Source organism: Mus musculus, chromosome 2 (genome assembly GCF_000001635.26).
Source record: "Mus musculus strain C57BL/6J chromosome 2, GRCm38.p6 C57BL/6J".
Taxonomy (NCBI): domain Eukaryota; kingdom Metazoa; phylum Chordata; class Mammalia; order Rodentia; family Muridae; genus Mus; species Mus musculus.
In genome coordinates, this window is record NC_000068.7 from 73,421,661 (window position 1) to 73,439,013 (window position 17,353).

Below are 17,353 nucleotides of genomic sequence, written 5' to 3' on the forward strand. Positions count from 1 at the left end.
CTTTCTACAAGATCTCCTCACTGTGTAGCCCAGAGTGGCCCAAAACTCACCCTTCCCCTGTCTCTGCCAAAGTAGCAAAAATTACAATGGTGAACCGTGCCAGTTCTGACAGAAAATTTAAAAATTTTGTCATTCTTGTGTGTACGTGATGCACATGTGTGAATGTAGGCATACACATGCCGTGGAGTATGTGTGTAGAGGTCAGACAACAACTGTCGGGAGTCCTTACTCACGTTCTGGGTGTCTCTTTGGATGCCAGGCTTTCTAGGTAAGCTCTCTTTATCCTCTGTGGTGTTTGAAATAGCATGGTCCCCGTAGACTCATCTATTTAAATACTTAGTCCCTGGTTGGTTTACCTGTTTGGGAAGGATTAGGTGTGGCTTTGTTAGAGGAGGGTGTGTTACTATGGGTGGGCTCTGAGGTTTCGAAAACCCATGTCATTCCCAGGTAGCGCTCTCTCTTTGTGACGCTCTCAGCTACTGTTCCAGCACCATGCCTGCCTGCCTGCTGCCATGCTGCCTACCATGATGGTCATGGACTCACCCTCTGACACTGTAAGCAAACCCCCAATTGACTGTTTCCTTTTATAAGTTGCCTTGGTCACAGTGTCTCTTCACAGCAATAGAACGGGAACTAAGACATGCTCTCAACCATCTTAGCACCCCCGACAGTTGGTAAGGTGGTTCCTTTAGAGACAGTGCCATCCACATGCGGGCAGCGTGCCATGGAAGCAACGGGCCTGACAGAAAGCGAGGCCTTCGTGGTGCTTTGCTTCATATATCTCCATATGGCAATGTTATTCTAAAGGTTCAAGGCAAGGGCAAAGCCCAAAGGACGGTAAGCCTGAAACGGGAATGTGCAAAGCCCTGGAAGCTCTTTGAGTTCTGGGGGTTTTTATTTTGGTGAGTCCTGGTGTCTGCACTTGACAAGCTCTCCGGTGGTCCTGGAGGCAGGAGTTCTCAACTAGTGCTGTGAAAACCCGCGAGTCCAAGCCAGGGAGATGAGGCACCGATGCGTGTGTGAATCAACACAGCGCAACCCAGTTCCCAGGGCTCAGTCTTTCTTTGAGTTCTAGGGAGGAGATATTATTTCAGAGCAGTGGTATGCCCTGCCTAGTTCTGGGGTTATAGGCTAGCCCTGTAAACTCTCCCAAAACATCATTACTATGTATTGCAGATCCTCATTTCTTCAGCTGACCTGACCCTTTGTGTTCTTATTATTGAGACAATACTCAAAATATGTGTCAAATAAGTTAGTTCAATTATGATAAAAATGCCATGGAATGGTGTGAATGAAGTGGTCATAGTGATATGATAGCGCCCCTCTGTAGTACTGGGGACTGAACTTAGAGTTTAGTACAGGCTAGGCAAACCCTCTACTGCTGAGCCACATCTCAAGCCTTTTGTGAATTTTTAAAAATTTGCACAGGGTCTTGCTAAGTTACCCAGGGAGGCCTTGCCTCAGCTTGCAGCACAGTTGGGCTCACAGGTCTGTCTGCTTGCATGCTTGCCACAATGCCTGCCTGACCCGACCCCCTATTTACCCAACACAAATGCTGTGAGATCTTGTCAGAACAGGACTGTAAACCCAGCCCTCGATAGGTTTGATCATGAGTTGTAGGTCAGTGTGGGCTACTTAGCTAGTCCCTATCTCAACAGTACCAACCAACCAACCAACCAAGCCCACGAGACCCTGACTGGCTTGTCACTTCTCAGTGCTGCTAGCTCTGCATATGCAAAATGGGGACAAGTTTCTTCCTTCTGCTGTGGGTTCAATGAGGTAATGCACAGGGGAAGATACTGATGGCACTGTCTCAATCTTGTCAGACACGAGCCTGTCTTTTTGCTGTAACCTTACCTCCCCTCTGAATATGTGCAGGGCTGGGTGACTGAAGCACAGAGAGACGGCTTCCAACTTTGATAGAAAGCAACTCCTATCATCTGGCATTTCACCGGGGCCACATCGTTTTTCCAACTCCAAGGAGAATCAAAGATAAATTCAGTACCACAGATTTACAATATGAACCCTATGAGTGCCCTGCAAATATTAGATAGTCCAAACGAAGAGAGGTACACAGGAGAGAACATTAGCTCTCTACATCACAGCTCGGCCCATCCACAGAGAGTCCCAGAAATCTGAAACTGTTCCGTGAAGTGTCAGCTGCACTTCGGCTGCTTCTCTGAGGTCATTTTAAAATGGCGTGGGTCTCTGACAGATGCAAGCGGAAGAGCACAGGCATAAATGTCCCTTTTAAAGCCTCAAGGCAAGCATTAAGCCATCTGTGAGGGAAGGAAGAGAGAAGAGAAGGAAGTTAGATCACATACATGGAACAGTATGCAGGTAAGCAGGCTAGCCCTGCCTGTAATCCCAGAACCTAGGGCAGCCTAGGCTGTATATAAAGCCCTGGAGGAGAAGGAGGAGGAGAAAGACGATAAGGGTGATGGTGATGATGATGATGGTGATAATGATGATGATGGAGGGAGCTATCAATGTATCCCAGATTGTAAATGTTGGCGTAGGGCTAGAGTCAGTCCAACCATGGTCCAGTGAGCAAAATTAGGCCAATGTAAAGTTTCCCATTAAGCTATGCTGTTTAGCTGCACTTCCTGTCTTTATGGAATAGCAGTATTTTTGAGTTTGAATCCCGGATCCACTTGGAGCAATTGTCTTGAGGCAAATTTAGGCCTTGATTTCTCAATCCTTTTTTCCCCTTTGTTTCGTTTCTTTTCTTTCTTTTTTAAAGACATTTTTGTTGATTTTTCGTGTGTGTGTGTGTGTGTGTGTGTGTGTGTGTGTGTGTGTGTGTGTATGTGTTGGTGGTGGGCACATGTGCCAAAAAACATCTGTGGAGGGCTGTGTTGGTTAATTCTTGTCAACTTAACACAAACTAGAGTCGCCTGGGAAGAAGGAACTTCCGTTGAGGCACTGCCTCCATCGGCATGGTCTGCGGGGATGTCTCTGGGAACTTTTCTTGATTGCTGATCGATGTGGGGGACCCAGCCTTGTGGGCAGTCTAACTCCAGACAGTCATTCCTAGGCTGCATGAGAAAGGCAGCTGAGCAAGCCATGGGGAGCAAGGCCTCCTCCAAGGCCTCTCTCTCCTTTAGTCTCTGCTCCTGGGCTGAGTCCTGCCTTGGCTTCCCTCAGTGAAGGACTGTGATTGGGGTGAGCAAACCAACCCTTTCCTCTCCAAGTTGTTCTTGGTTATGGGTTCATCACAGCAACAGAAAACCAAAAAACCAAACTAGATCATGGGTAGAAGACAACTTCTTTCCACCACGTGGTTTCCCTGAACCTTGGAGGCAAACACCTTTTCACATTGGCCTTAATTTATTTTTTCATTAAATGTGTGTGTGTGTGAGTGTGTGTGTGTGTGTGTGTGTGTGTGTGTGTGTGTGTGTGTGTGTTCAGATGGGCCATTTGAATGCCATTACAGAGGTCAGAGTAGGAGATCAGGTGTCTTCCTTTACTGCTGTCTCTGTTGTTGCTTTGAGACAGGGTCTCTCACTGAACTAGAAGCTCACAAACTAGTGAGCTAGGCTAGGCTGGCTGGCCACAGGCTCTCAGTATCCATCTGTCTCTGCCTATCAATACTGGGGTTATAGGCATGCACAACCACGCATGGCTTTTTATGTGAACGGTGAGGATTTGAACTCATATCCTCACGCTTGCACAGCAAGGGCTCTTAACCACTTAGCCACCTCTCCAGGCCTTGATTTTTCTATGTGTAAAGATACAAAGATTAGCAGTAATACATGTGATAATAATTTGTAGAGACACTAGTTTAAGTTTACAGTACATAACAGATGATAAATAGTGGTTATTACAGGAAAAATAACACACTATTGTTACTTAGATAAATAAATTAGGCAGAATTTTGATAGCATACTATTACTATACCATTACTACAGTGTTCAGTATTCCCTGGCCCTATGGTCTCATTTGGGGTCTTCTCAGGCCTTTGTCCCAAGAGCAAACCATTAGGGAACAAGCATAAGAGAAATTTCCCCTTTCATGTATACAGTCAACCCAACAGCCCCTGTGTTGATGGTGAAGAATATTCCAGAACCAAGGAGTAGCAAGGTTGTGCCTACTTGTTGAAATTTTCTTACATGTAGTTTCAACATACACTCTTGATACTTAGACTAACACTTACAAAATTATATATAGACGCCTTTTTATTCTTGAGGCTTCATGAATACCATTCTTTCCTAGTGTTGGATGGCGTGAATGGGCGAGTAAGCATATAAGAGCTTCCTGCTGCTCTTGGGTCTTCTCACGTGGCCTGTTGCTGCTTTGTTCTGGGACTGGACTATCAGAAGCAAACAACATCTTGACGCATGACGTTAACCTTACGTAAGACGGTAAACAGGAGCGGGGCGGGGTGCTCCCGGCTGAAGCTCTGACGTCCACGATGTGTATGCCAGGTGTTCAGCAGGCTTCTTATGCTGAAAATTTAAGCTAAGAACACCAGGCTTGTTTCCTCCAAGGGCCTCAAAGGTCAAATGTGTTTCCCTAGAGAGGTCACGTTGTGGTGGTGCTCAGATTCCAAAACAGTGTGGGCAGCTCAGTTGGCAAATTACCTTAGAGTGTTTCTGGTCGTGCTGGGAGGTGAGCACCTGGCTGTCTCCCATCTGCCAGCATCCTCACCACTCCTGGGAAACCAGTAACTTAGAAAAGCTTTTAAAACATTCTTTAAAGCTTAGTTTTGCTCCAGAAGCTAACAAGAATGATAACTGAATGACAGACTTGGGTGTCATGAGGCTCAAAGCTATGGCAGTTTAAGGAAAGCAATGAAGTGCTGTATAAAAATAGCTATCGCCGGGCAGTGGTGGCGCACGCCTTTAATCTCAGCACTTAGGAGGCAGAGGCAGGTGGATTTCTGAGTTCGAGGCCAGCCTGGTCTACAAAGTGAGTTCCAGGACAGCCAGGGCTATACAGAGAAACCCTGTCTCAAACAAACAAACAAAACAAAAAAACCCACCACTACCACCAACAAACAACAACAACAAATAGCTATCAAAGTCCTAGCCAGGTCTGGTTGGGGGTGCTCACTTCCTAGCAGGAGCAGGCAGATCTCTGTGAGTTTGAGGCCAGCCTGGTCTACATAGTGAGATCCCTCAGAAGAAAACCAATAAGGCCAACCCAAATCATAAAAACCTCCTTAATGAGTGGATTCCTCTTGCAGTGTGTGTGTGTGTGTGTGTGTGTGTGTGTGTGTGTGTGTGTGTGTCCTTAAAGCCTGAGTTTAAGAAAAATGTACCTGGGCACTAACAGAAGCAAGGTTCTAAGACGAAGGAATCTGTGTGATAATATTGATGGGTGGGATCTGAATCCTGGCCAGCAAGAGAACGGCAGCCATATGTTAAATGTAAGCCCCTGACTAGACATGGAGCAGCAGGTCTTCCAAGTGGGGCAGAGCAAGGCTGCAAGAATGATAAGAGAGACAGGAACACCGGTGACGTTAAAAATCTAGGGAGCCTCTGGTCAGCTGCACTATTTAGAGAACTGGGAACCCTTAAGTGGTGACGTTAAAAATCTAGGGAGCCTCTGGTTAGCTTGACTATTTAGAGAACTGGGAACCCTTAAGTTTACTTTTCAAATGAATCAAGACAACACCCTCCCCGCACACCACCAACTGGCCATCAAAAACCTTTCTATATAGTCTAGGCTTTTTTTTCCCTCCCAAATTTACCATAAGAGTAAAAAATTGATATAATTTATCCACTGAGATGACAAAAACAAAGGAATCAAATACATTACTCAATTGGGCGGGTTGATGGGCACTGGAATGTTTATTACTGTAGAGAGCCCCCTGCTGGCTAAGTGCAGTCACTCCATACCTGATGGCCTCTGCCCAGCACAGGGGAGGTCACCTCACTGACATGGTGATCTGCTCTTTTGTTGCCAGGAAGCTGGCACACACCCAGTGTTCACTAGAATCTTACTGAATACATAAACAAATAAATGAACAATCCCAGTTTGAACAAATGAGGCCAGTTTTGAAATGAATTTTTAATTCTAACCATTCTGTGATTAGATCTCACCAGCCTTCTCGGTGCAGAGAATTCTTCCCTCTCTACAGCCTGTGTACACTGTGGGAGTAGCAGAATGATATACAGCCAACTGTTACTGAGCACCAGGTATGCGCTGTTTTCTCTGATGTTTGTGTATGGATTGTTGTAAGCACTGTACACTGGACGAAGGCAGTGCAGAGGGCTTCAATAACCCATCCATGGCCTCACAGAGGAAGCGCCCAAGTCAGTATCCAAACCTGTGTGTGTGTGTTTGTGTATGGTGTGTATGTACATGTGTGTGAGCACATGTATGTGTGTGTGTGTGTGTGTATGTGCATGTATGTTTGTATATGGTATATATGTATGGTGTGTGTGTGGAGTGTGTGCATGTGTGTGTACATATACACATTTGTGTATGGTGTGGTGTGTTTGTACATGTGTGTATGTGTGCGTGCATGTATGGTTGTATATGGTATGTGTGTATAGTATGTGTGTGTGCATGTGTGTGTATGCACGTACACATTTGTATATGGTGTATGTACATGTGTATATGTAGTATGTGTGTGTGTGGAGTGTGTGTATATATGTATGTGTGTGCACATGCATTTGTATATGGTATCTGTGTACATGTATATGCGTAATTGTGTATGGAGTATGTGCATGTGTGTTTGTGTATGCACAGAGCATCCTGACTCTGTGGACTCTCGATTGGGTGGCTTTCCTTTGCAACAGGAACAGGAACAGGGCAGGGAGGACTTTCACCACTGCACGGTGTGTCTACATGTTTGTAGCATGCCATTTGATGGATGTTAAATTGCCCCTCTGAGAGATGACAGTGACAGGACTGAATGACTTCTAAGAAGGGAGGACACATGGCCTAGTTTGCTGGGGTAGCCTCAGTGGCTACCTGCTGGGCCATGGAAGCTTACCATCGCTTTCCACCCTGAAGTATCCCACTGCAGATGTGAGCTTTAGGGCTGCCCGATCTAGAAGGTTCTTTTTGACTCTTAATCTCTGTGAGTTCAGATTGGACATAATTGACTGGTAACATGAGAGTGACGACTAAACGTGTCTACAGGACCTGGATTGCCTAGAGACAAACCTCAGGGCATGGCTGTCAAGTTTCTAGATAGTTTTGATTAAGGTGGGAAGATCTACCCTACCATCCCAAGGTCTGGGCTTCCCAGACTGAATAGGAAGGAGAAAGCAAGCTGAGAACCAGGATCTGTTCTCTGTGCTTCCAGACTGCAGATACAATGTAACCAGCCTGCGGTGCTTCCTGTGCCACGATGGACCAACCACATCCTCCAGCCGCGGGTGTAGAGTGATGACGGAGGATGATGGAGTTGGTTCCCTGCTGGTGCTCGCGTCCTATAAAAGCCAATCCCTTACGAGCTGATTGCCTTCCATTAAATTTGGGGTCGCTGCATTCATGCTCGCCTCCTGCTGCACACGGCTTCCTTGCTCTGGAAAGTCAGCCGAGTGCTTCACCCTGTCTAACACGTGTTGATGTTGTTAGACGATTCCTCACTCTGTACACACACAGCACAGGGTTAGAGAAATGACTTTGAACAAAGAGATGAGGCCAGGTCTTATGTGCTCATCTGCTGTGCTGTGCGGAGGCGTGCGCATGCAAGGCACACGTGCACCACAGATGACTCAGGAAGCTCTCAGCATTCCTGAGCTCCCAGAGGCTCTCCCAGATCTGTCTCTCCCTCTTCCATCGCTTCCAGGATCCATTTTACTAAGATGCAGTCTCAGTTAAAGACAAGCACCGAGCGATCCTGAGGTGTGATGAATAATGAATATTTATGTCCTTAAAAGGGTTTTGTTGTTGTTGTTTTTGAGTTTGTCTTTACTACCACAGAATAAAACAGGAGGCAGACATTAACTTTTTTGTTTATACGTACACAGACAAGAAAGCCACAAGTCGACACTGTATCATTCTGCTTTTTATTCATTGTCTGGATAATTTACAAACATGCAGGTGTCTATGGTAGATTCTACCCTACCATTTAACTACCCTGATGACACAGATGTCTGTGTCTGTTTACACAGTGCAGTGGTATGAAAAAATTCCTCTACAGCTCCTGCCTATGAACAGGGAAAGTTAAATTTCATACCAAAAGTTTGAGGAGACTTCAATAATCACCCTGTTTCTGGTACTAAAATAACAAAATCGATATTACAAGTTAAAATATAAAGGCCTAACAGTTTTTACAAATATGCAACAAATCCACTACTTAGACATAACAAGTCAATTCTTTTCAGATCACCAGTAAGGCACCATTGGGTTAAATATTTTCTCAGCTTTCAGTAAATAAAATGCATAGTGAAATAGACACAGAACACTGAATTTTAATACTGCAATATATTTCCATATAAAATGATTTGCAAATGTTAAAATACTGCATTGCATCTTAAATACACATAACTGGAAATATTATGGAAAAACATACATGTAAGCTTTGATTTCAGGGAAGAAAATAGACTTTTTTTTTTTAAATGATTTACCATAGGTTAAGCTAAACCCAGAACTTCTCAAGAGTTTTAAATGCAATTGGGTCACTGACTTCCAAAGATAGGATGTAGGTGTATTAATGAAACATTCTTTGCAAAATGCATTCTAAACCTTCTTTATTATGAATGGCAACTTTGAGCTGTGACCCGTCCCTGACTTAGAAATGTACCTGAAAACTGAGATTTATTTACCAGAACTTGTCCAATTTTCACTATCCCTTAAAAAACTGAGACCCACAATCTTTGAGTCCAACCTTTCTCTTCCATACACAGCACAAGGAAGGACCAATTCGACTTTCAGTAAAGTAGGTCATTGAGCGTCTATGAAAAGGATGTTTATCCTAGTGAATATCAGATCAAAGAATTCGAAATACATTTTAAAATGTTAGGAATAAAAAAATTGTCAAGCTTGTTAACCCTTTTATTTCTTTGTTCTCATGGAAGACCGACAAATGGTGGAGGAGAAGGGAGGAAAACTACTCTCTAAAGAACTAGGTCTGGGCTTTGGCAAGGAAAGTTATAAAAATACAATATATTCAAATCAATCACTTTATAATTTATTAGACTTTTCATCTATTAGAACTCCTAAGTTATGCTTTTATATAAACGAAACAATCATTCTATAAATAGGAATGTCTTTCCATTTTTCTTTGGATTGATTTTTTTTTATTAGCATCTTTCAGCAACATGTGACAGCAACATGTGAGCAATACGCTGGACCCAAAATACAAAGTTCAGGTAGGTACACATATGTGGCCATGTGCTTTAATAGACAATGGTAACATTAAACATGATTATATAAAACATCAAAATGGAAATCTTTTTCCAACTCTACAGCTAGGTTTGAAAGTCCCAGTAAAATGTTGTAAACAAAGTCATATATATAAAAAAGGCAAGCCTGGCCCTTTTTGTGATCCATCCTTTAGTGGAACTTACTTGCACAGATCCAAGACAATGATTCTCCCAAGAAATTCAACACCAATGCTTTCTAGGTTCCACTGGTAAGCTCCTTAATCTACTTGACCCCAGTCGGTTGTGTAGAGCTCTGCCCATCATCAACGCTATCCTCTTCTCCCATAGTTCTGATACATTCTCTGACTTTCTTCTCCTATCTTGCCCTACTAGCCTTTCCTGACCTGAGGAAGGAGTTTTCTCTGGGGTGGAGGACTGAAGAGCCACAGAAGATGCGCAAGGCCAGTGACCAGCAGTGCACAAGCCAGCTGGTTCTAAGCCAGGGAGTACCCACACAGTTTTGTTTTCTTGCAGTGGAGTTTGCAATCCACTGTAAACGGGACTGTAAACTCTACTAGATACATTTCTCACTAAGATACTTTGAAGAAACACCTGGACATACATATTAAGGACAAAGGCAGAATAAGGGTCAAAAATCTAAGGTCTCACTGCCTGCCAAACATTGTATCAAGTTCTGACTCCGTCTTGGGACATCTCCTGAATTGCTAAAACTCAATTTGCCTTTTTAGGCACAAGCTGTCCTAACTCCTGTCTTCCAGACCGTCTGACAGTGTGGTGCTGAGGCCGGTGTGGACACTTGAAATCTGGCAGTGTGCTTGTTCCAAGTACAGAATGGTTACTCGAGTGTGAGGACTTAGTACCAAAAATGTAAATAGCTCATTAATAATACAAGTCGAAGTGATATTTCAGATGCACAGTGCTGAGTAAAATGCAATTCTTTTCATCTGTTTCCTTCTACCTTTATAAAACATAGCTGCTAGTCATTTTCAGACAGGGTATGGGGCTCACATTATGTTTCTTTTAAGACAGCTCTGTCCTGGAGCCTTCCTCAGACAGCCGAAGATCGGACGTTCTGTAACCACAGGGCTTGCTCGCAACTCGCTTGGGCGGTGTGGTTCGTGGAAACAGGCCAGAGGCCATGTGAGCAAGAAAGGCATAGAGAAAACCAGCTCTCAGGGGATTTAACAACTACAGTCTGTTGCAAAAAAGCAGTGGATGTCTGACCCTGGCAGGCTGCAGCTGATACAAGCAATAGCTCAGGAATATATACAACATAAACAGCTAGGCGCTTCTTTCCCCGATCCCCACCCCCACACGCAGGGATCCCCTCCTCAGCTTCCGTTCCTCCCTCCTACTCTCTCTGGGGGGGGCGTGGCAAATCGAGAGGAGGGGTGTGCAGTTTTCAAACAGCAACAACAGAAGCAGCTTTGGAGCTTGGGTAGAACGGAGCAGGCAGAGATCACCTCGGGATGGGAGGAAGGGGTGGGGCGCCCCTTTCTCTTCTGTTGGATCCACCTTGATGAAGAAAGCAGATAAAATATAATTTTGGTTAGATGCTTGTACTGGCTGGTTTTGTGTGTCAACTTGACACAGGCTGGAATTACCACAGAGAAAGGAGTTTCAGTTGGGGAAATGCCTCCATGAGATCCAGCTGTGGGGCATTTTCTCAATTAGTGATCAAGTGGGGAGGGCCCCTTGTGGGTGGGACCATCTCTGGGCTGGTAGTCTTGGGTTCTATAAGAAAACAAGCTGAGCAAGCCAGGGGAAGCAAGCCAGTAAGTAACATCCTTCCATGGCCTCTGCATCAGCTCCTGCTTCCTGACCTGCTTGATTGAGTTCCAGTCCTGACTTCCTTTGGTGATGAACAGCAATGTGGAAGTATAAGCTGAATAAACCCTTTCCTCCCCAATTTGCTTCTTGGTCATGATGTTTGTGCTTCTAAGCAGCCTTGACTTCAGCTGGTATTCAGCTGCTCAAAGGCTGGGCACCCACTGACCAACGGTTACTCAAGAGCTGTGTGCTGAGAGGGACTCAGCAGGCCCTGAGCTTCTCTGAGGTACTGTGCTAGGGTGCTGTCTGACTCGAGGCATTAATTCCGAGGCTTAGGTCTCTGCGAGTCTGAGTCTCGTTCGAGCCTAATGCCCATCAGTAGCTGTTTTCCATATTCCATGTTAATTTTCTCTCAGTTCCGTGCATACTTTGGTGTGAAATTCCATGCCATTCTTTTTCTTAGTCCTGTACATATTTTGCTGTGAAATTCCAATGTTTCTATTCTACCTCTTGGTTCACATTTCTTCTCCAGCAGGGAGAAGATGATGCTGCAGGCAGCATGCACGTTAGCAAGCAAGGGGAGACGATCCAAATGTGCAATGCTGGCAAGTTCTTGTATGAAGACTTAATGGACTCCCGCAGAATAAAAACCAAGTGATAAAACAGGGGCGTGTTTACTAAGCAATGTTATGTAAAAACCTACCACCAGATATGGTCTACTGTCGTTACCACTGTGTAAAAAGTCAGAATTAGATGGAAAACAAGAGGAAGAGGGTCTGGTGGGATGAAAATGTCTGTTCTGTGAGAATACACACACACACACACACACACACACACACACGCACGCACGCATGCACGCACGCACACGAGTATGTATATATGAACCTACGCTGAATATATATACATGTGTATGTATGTTGAATACATATACAAATCTGTGGCCATAATGCATTTAAAAAATCAAGGCAGTATTTTGTTTTAATTTAATTTTTTTATATGACATTTTGCCAGTCTCAAACTAGTAGGAATAGAAGATGGACTGACCTTTCATCTCCTAGGAAGGTCAAAATGAAGGAAATGACCCAAAGAAGCAAAATAGTATAACTCAATACTGGTCCACCAGATGTATTCTGAGATGGTAAGGTCACCTTCAGAGAGTTACTGCTCATTCTGGCTATACCTGAGAGGCTACCAGAGTGCACACAGCTCTCAAAGGAGCTTCCTGTTCCACCCCAGGCAAGTGGGCTGGCCTCTGGAACCCAGGCTCTCACAGTGTGAGCCTGCACAGCGCTCAGGCAGAGATACTTACTTCGGCTTTCGTTTCTGGCCAGTTTGCTGGGATACGTCTTGGTTGTCGGTACGTATGGCTCTGGAGGCGGCAAGTCAGAAATCGGATGGAAGTAGAATCTGCTTTCCCACTCATCTGTGGGAGAAACAAACAGAACCTCAGTGCAGGGAATCCGCTGGGAGGACATGGAGGAGAGAGAGAGACAGACAGACAGATAGACAGACAGAGGGAGAGACAGAGGTGCACAGAAACCAGTTCCAATTTTGTGGCTGGAAGTGCACAGAGAAGCCACAGGGAGATTCATGTGCCCGGCTGCCTCAGTGACCTCGATCCTCAGGTCTCGCTGGGGGCTAAGATACAGGGCATTTTAACTCCACCATTTATTTTTTTCATTTTATTTTAATTTTATGTGTATGGGTATTTGGGCTGCATGGATGCCTGTACATCAAAAGGTTTTGGAAATCAAACTCAGGTCCTCTGGAAGAACAGGTAGGTGAGTCTAACTGGGACCTTTCTTGTTTTTTTTTTTTTGTTGTTGTTGTTTTTTTGTTTTTCAAGACAGGGTTTCTCTGTGTAGCCCTGGCTGTCCTGGAATTCACTGTGTAAACCAGGCTGGCCTCGAACTCAGAAATCAACCTTTCTGATAACATGACAGAGGGAAGCAACTGGGCCTTACTCACAGATGTTCAGAAATGTAGATCATAAGATGGTTAATTTGCAAATACCAAAAAATTTACAAAATCTCTGATGAATTAAGTTAACCACACTGAAACTCAAACAAGGAACTAACTAGGAAAAAAAAAAGAGCCACCCTTTTGGAAAGTGGGAGGAATCTTGCTAGGACATCATGGTGAGCCCTAAAATGGAATGTTCTGTGCAGGGTGGATAACAATGATGGAACGAGAGACATCACTTGAAATAAACGAACGTCACTCGCCTTCACACGATGAGTCTTGGAAGCCATTTCGAACTGATGTGGAGGGTGGGGGTGGGGGCGGCGCCCCAGCACCAGGCCTGTCAGGAGGAAGAGGAGGCCTAGGCCCACTTCTGGGACTGTCCATTCCACTCCTGGATGGCAACTGAGGGGTGGCAGGCAGGGCCCGAGCTGTGCTTCCATTTCTGTTTATTGGAGGTGGTGGTGGGAGGGGGCCTGGAGCAAAAGACAAGACATCTGGTGAAGCATTGGTCATCATCACTGTGCAAGGTGGAGTTCCTGCTGACTACACGCCCTTGGGCTAGGGAAAAGGAGAAAAGGTGGACACGGATAGAAACATGAAGGGGATGTGTAAAGTCAGTGCATGTAATAGCAGCTAACGGGCTGTCTGGCTTCAAGTAACCACTGAGGCTGGGGACTAAACAGTGAAATTAGAAACAGATAACTATTTATATTGAGAACCATGTCATTGAAAAAGCATTTTACCCTGTTAAGGACTTACTGAACTAATTATTGCGATACCACAAAAGAATTGTTTAAAAGGAGTGAGATACTTATAAAGTTAGTTTAGGCCTTTAGAAAAATTAAGATTTCTAGATTTTAAAAAATTTAAAACCAGGCAGTGGTGGTGCGTGCCTTTAATTCCAGCACTTGGGAGGCAGAGGCAAGGCAGATTTCTGAGGCCAGCCTGGTCTACAGAGTTCCAGAACAGCCAGGGCTACACAGAGAAACCCTGTCTCAAAACCAATACACACACATATATAATAAAATAAAAATGTAAATTATTTGTGCGTATATGTGTGCACACACTATGTCACACATATGGAGTTCAGAGAGCAGCTTTAGAAAGTTTACTTTTGCCTTACATCTTCACCTGGATTCCAGGGGTCAAACTCAGGTCGTCAGGCATGGGCCACAAATATCCTTACTGGCTGAGCCCATTGCCTTGCTGGCTCCAGTACTAAGTTTTTACATGTACAGTATTTTCCTCTGTGTGTGTGTGTGGTTGTATGTATGTGTGAGTGTTGGTTGTGTTTATGTGTGTGTGGTGTGTGTGTAGTATGTGTGTGGGTGGGTGGGTAGAGAGGCACAGGAAATGAGAAACCACTGATCTTACTCTCCCATTACAGACAGTAGGTGGTGGGTCCGGCTCCTGGGTATGCTCTTGGCAGTGGAGCGTGGGTCCCTGTCTACCAAGAATAAGGTAGTTGTCACCTTGGTCACAACAGTGCCAGGAGCAATAACTGAAAAGGCAAACTAAAAGTATTACATACAATCCAGCACTCCAGAGGCAGAGAGAGGTGGATCTCTATGAGTTTAAGGCTAGCCTGGTCTACAAATTGAGTTCCAGGCTAACCAGGGTTACATGTGAGGGCCTGTCTCAAAAATACTTAGATATAAAATAAAGATATATGTGTGTGTGTGTGTGTGTGTGTGTGTGTGTGTGTGTATACATATACATATACATATATATATATGTATGTGTGTGTGTGTGTGTATTACCAACACATTTGAAACCACTTTCTAAATAAGATGTACGTTTCCTCCTGAGCCTGGGGCTCCCGCAGCTCTCTGAGCCGAGCTACAGGCTTTTGTCCAGGTATTTGTTTCCACTGCTAGAAGTGCTCCTGACCTCTGAACATGCCACCTCTCCAGCTCGCCTGCACTGTGGGCAGAGATGTAGACTCAGCCTGGCCTAGGGAGAGGGAAAGAGTTCATTCCGGTTGTGATGTAACTGCTTTGTCTTTGGCATTATGGGCACTCTCATGGGGACTTACTTCCAACCAAGACAACCCAGCTTCCCATTAGGGAGCAGGGCCCGGTGGAAGATGAAAGTCTGCTTGCCTCTTAGACACAAACTATCTGGCCCCTTTCTTGAGAGGTCACGGCTCCACCATGACATTAGACCATCGGTATGGGGCAGCATACATGGCTTTACTCAGTTTTGTTTGAGACATTTGGGAGAGCAAGAGCAGGGTTTTAGAGAGGTGACATCCCCGCGTTGCCATACCTGATCTGCCTGGTGGATCCCTTACAGGAGGAGGGGGCCTCTCGCTGGGTGGGGGAGGGAGAGGCCCTGAGCGTCCAGGTGAAGGCAATGGAGGTGCAGAGGACGTGAGGGACAGGTTCCGCTGTGGCAGCCTGGGGATCTCGTCGTTGGAAGCTGGAGGCAGAGGAGGGGGCCCTGGCCGGCTGGGCGGTGGAGGAGGAGGTGGTGCCTGCGAACCCAACCCAGGCCGCGGGGTGGAAGGCACTGGAGGTTTGCTGGTCTGTGAGGGGGGAGGGGGCACCGCTTCTCTGTGCATGGAGGGCCTGTTGCCCACGGGAGGAGGTGGTGGAGGGGGCTTGTCATCCAAGGCTCGGCTTGGGGTGGGGGGCAAAGGGGGCCTAGGAAACGGAGAGGAGGAGCCGGAGGGGTTCTGGCGCGCAGAGCCTGCTCCAAAAGCAGCACCTCGGTTCCCGGGAAAGGGGGGCCTGGGGGCTCCCAGCCCTGCTGGGGATCCCCGGTTGTGCAGACTCGACGGAACAGGTCTTGGCGTATTTGGTACCGGAGGGGGAAGGCTATCTGGTTTTGAGCCCACGTCAGGCCTCGGGGGAGGCATTCTGTTCCTGGGTGGCTCTGGGGGCCCACTCCTGTGGCCTGGGGAGGGTGCGGGAAACCTCCCCGGGCCACTCGGGGGTGAAAAGGGCTTGGCAGATGTGGCTCTTCCTCCCGGTGGCAAAATCGGTGGTCGGCTTCCTCCAGAATCTAAAGAACAAGAAAGCGGATACGGATTGAAAAGTGAGGAGCCCCCCAAAACCCAGAGGGCAAGGGTGCGTGCTGGCCCTTTCCCACTGAGCACTGATTACCAGTAACTAGTAGCTTTATAATAAAACAAATTGTTTGATATGTTGGTGTCCATCTCCTGGAGGCGGAGATATAGCTCTATTTATCAGGCACTGGTTTTACAGCCAGAGTTTCAAAAGCATGCAATACCGCATCACCTGCTATAGTTCTGGAAATGTCGCTGTGACTAGAAGACAGAACAGGGCAGCATGGAGAACCTTCTGCTTCTGCTAATGGCTGTCATGGATCTCCCTGAGCCCACTGCTCAGATTTGGGGGAAAAAAATGTTCAGTCAGCCATCTTAGGTGTGTGAATGGAGTTACTCCAAAGAAAGTCTCTCTCTGTGTGTGAGGGTTTATCTAGTCCCTTTGAGAAAAAAAAAAAAAAGTTCAATAAATGTGGGTGGGGTGGAGTGGGAAGGATTTAGTGAAGAATTATGACTACATTAAAAATAATTAGAAAGGAAAACTTTGTATGAGTAAGAACTTCATTGCAAAGTAGGCAAGCGTCTTCTCAGGACTAGGCCAACCCTCAGTATTGGGAAGATGTAACAACTCTGTAACACTTGCTGAAACAAGTGTAGTGGAATTTGGTCACACTAAACTATGGTTTAAGGAGGGACTAAGTGGGGGAGAGAGGAGGGGCTCTCAACAGCCTCTCCCCAAATTGGAAACCCAAGTTAATTCTTTTTTTTAACATTCATTTATTTTTATTTTATGATTATGGGTGTTTTGCCTTCATGCACCAGATGTTTTACAGTGCCCTTGCAGGCCAGAAGAGGGTGTTGGATCCTCTGGGGTTAGAGTTACAGAGAACTGTCAGCTGCTATGTGGTGCTGGGACTCAAGGCCAGGTCCTCTGAGAGAGCAGCCGCTGCTCTCAACACCTGAGCTGCCTCTCCAGTCCCACAAGGTCATTCTTGAAAAAAATGGTTACCATGGAAACATCTTCCACTTTAACCAGGAATTAAGTAACACACAAATATTTACCGCACACCCATTTTCCTAGATGTTAGAAACAGCTGGATGAGCAAAATAAAAACAGTTCTCTTTCCTGTCTTTTCTGTTCTTATGGGAAACAAATGATATGCAAGTGAAGAAGCCTTGTCTAATAGTTGTTAGCACAGAAAGGAAGCTGACCGATCAAGAGTGCTCAGAGGGGCCAGGCCTGGTGGGGGAGCTGCAGACAGTGGTGCCCCTGAGGAGAGGTTGTGAGTGGAGGCCTAACAAGTAGCCAGCGTTGGGA

General features: G+C 45.7%; 1 protein-coding gene and 1 long non-coding RNA gene across 9 annotated transcripts in view; one reads left to right on the top strand and one right to left on the bottom strand.

Annotated features, from left to right (window-relative positions):
• Positions 1-10,206, top strand: part of Gm13707 — a 45,017-nt gene extending 34,811 nt beyond the window's left edge. For 2 of the 3 annotated variants that reach the window (XR_866430.3, XR_374648.4), the window contains 4 exons: positions 448-554; positions 4,216-4,364; positions 6,041-6,143; positions 7,262-10,206. This is a non-coding gene — a long non-coding RNA (predicted gene 13707). Of the gene's footprint in view, positions 1-168; positions 269-447; positions 555-4,215; positions 4,365-6,040; positions 6,144-7,261 lie in introns of all 3 variants that reach the window. The other variant, XR_866429.3, reaches the window with a different exon arrangement.
• Positions 7,950-17,353, bottom strand: part of Wipf1 (WAS/WASL interacting protein family, member 1) — a 99,878-nt gene continuing 90,474 nt past the window's right edge. For all 6 annotated transcript variants that reach the window (NM_153138.4, XM_011239433.3, XM_006499124.4 and 3 more), the window contains 4 exons: positions 15,294-16,031; positions 13,286-13,498; positions 12,370-12,483; positions 7,950-10,805 (listed from right to left, as the gene is read on the bottom strand). In NM_153138.4, coding sequence (NP_694778.1) covers positions 10,750-10,805; positions 12,370-12,483; positions 13,286-13,498; positions 15,294-16,031 — 1,121 coding nt within the window. In that variant the 3' untranslated portion in view covers positions 7,950-10,749. The remainder of the gene's footprint in view (positions 10,806-12,369; positions 12,484-13,285; positions 13,499-15,293; positions 16,032-17,353) is intronic.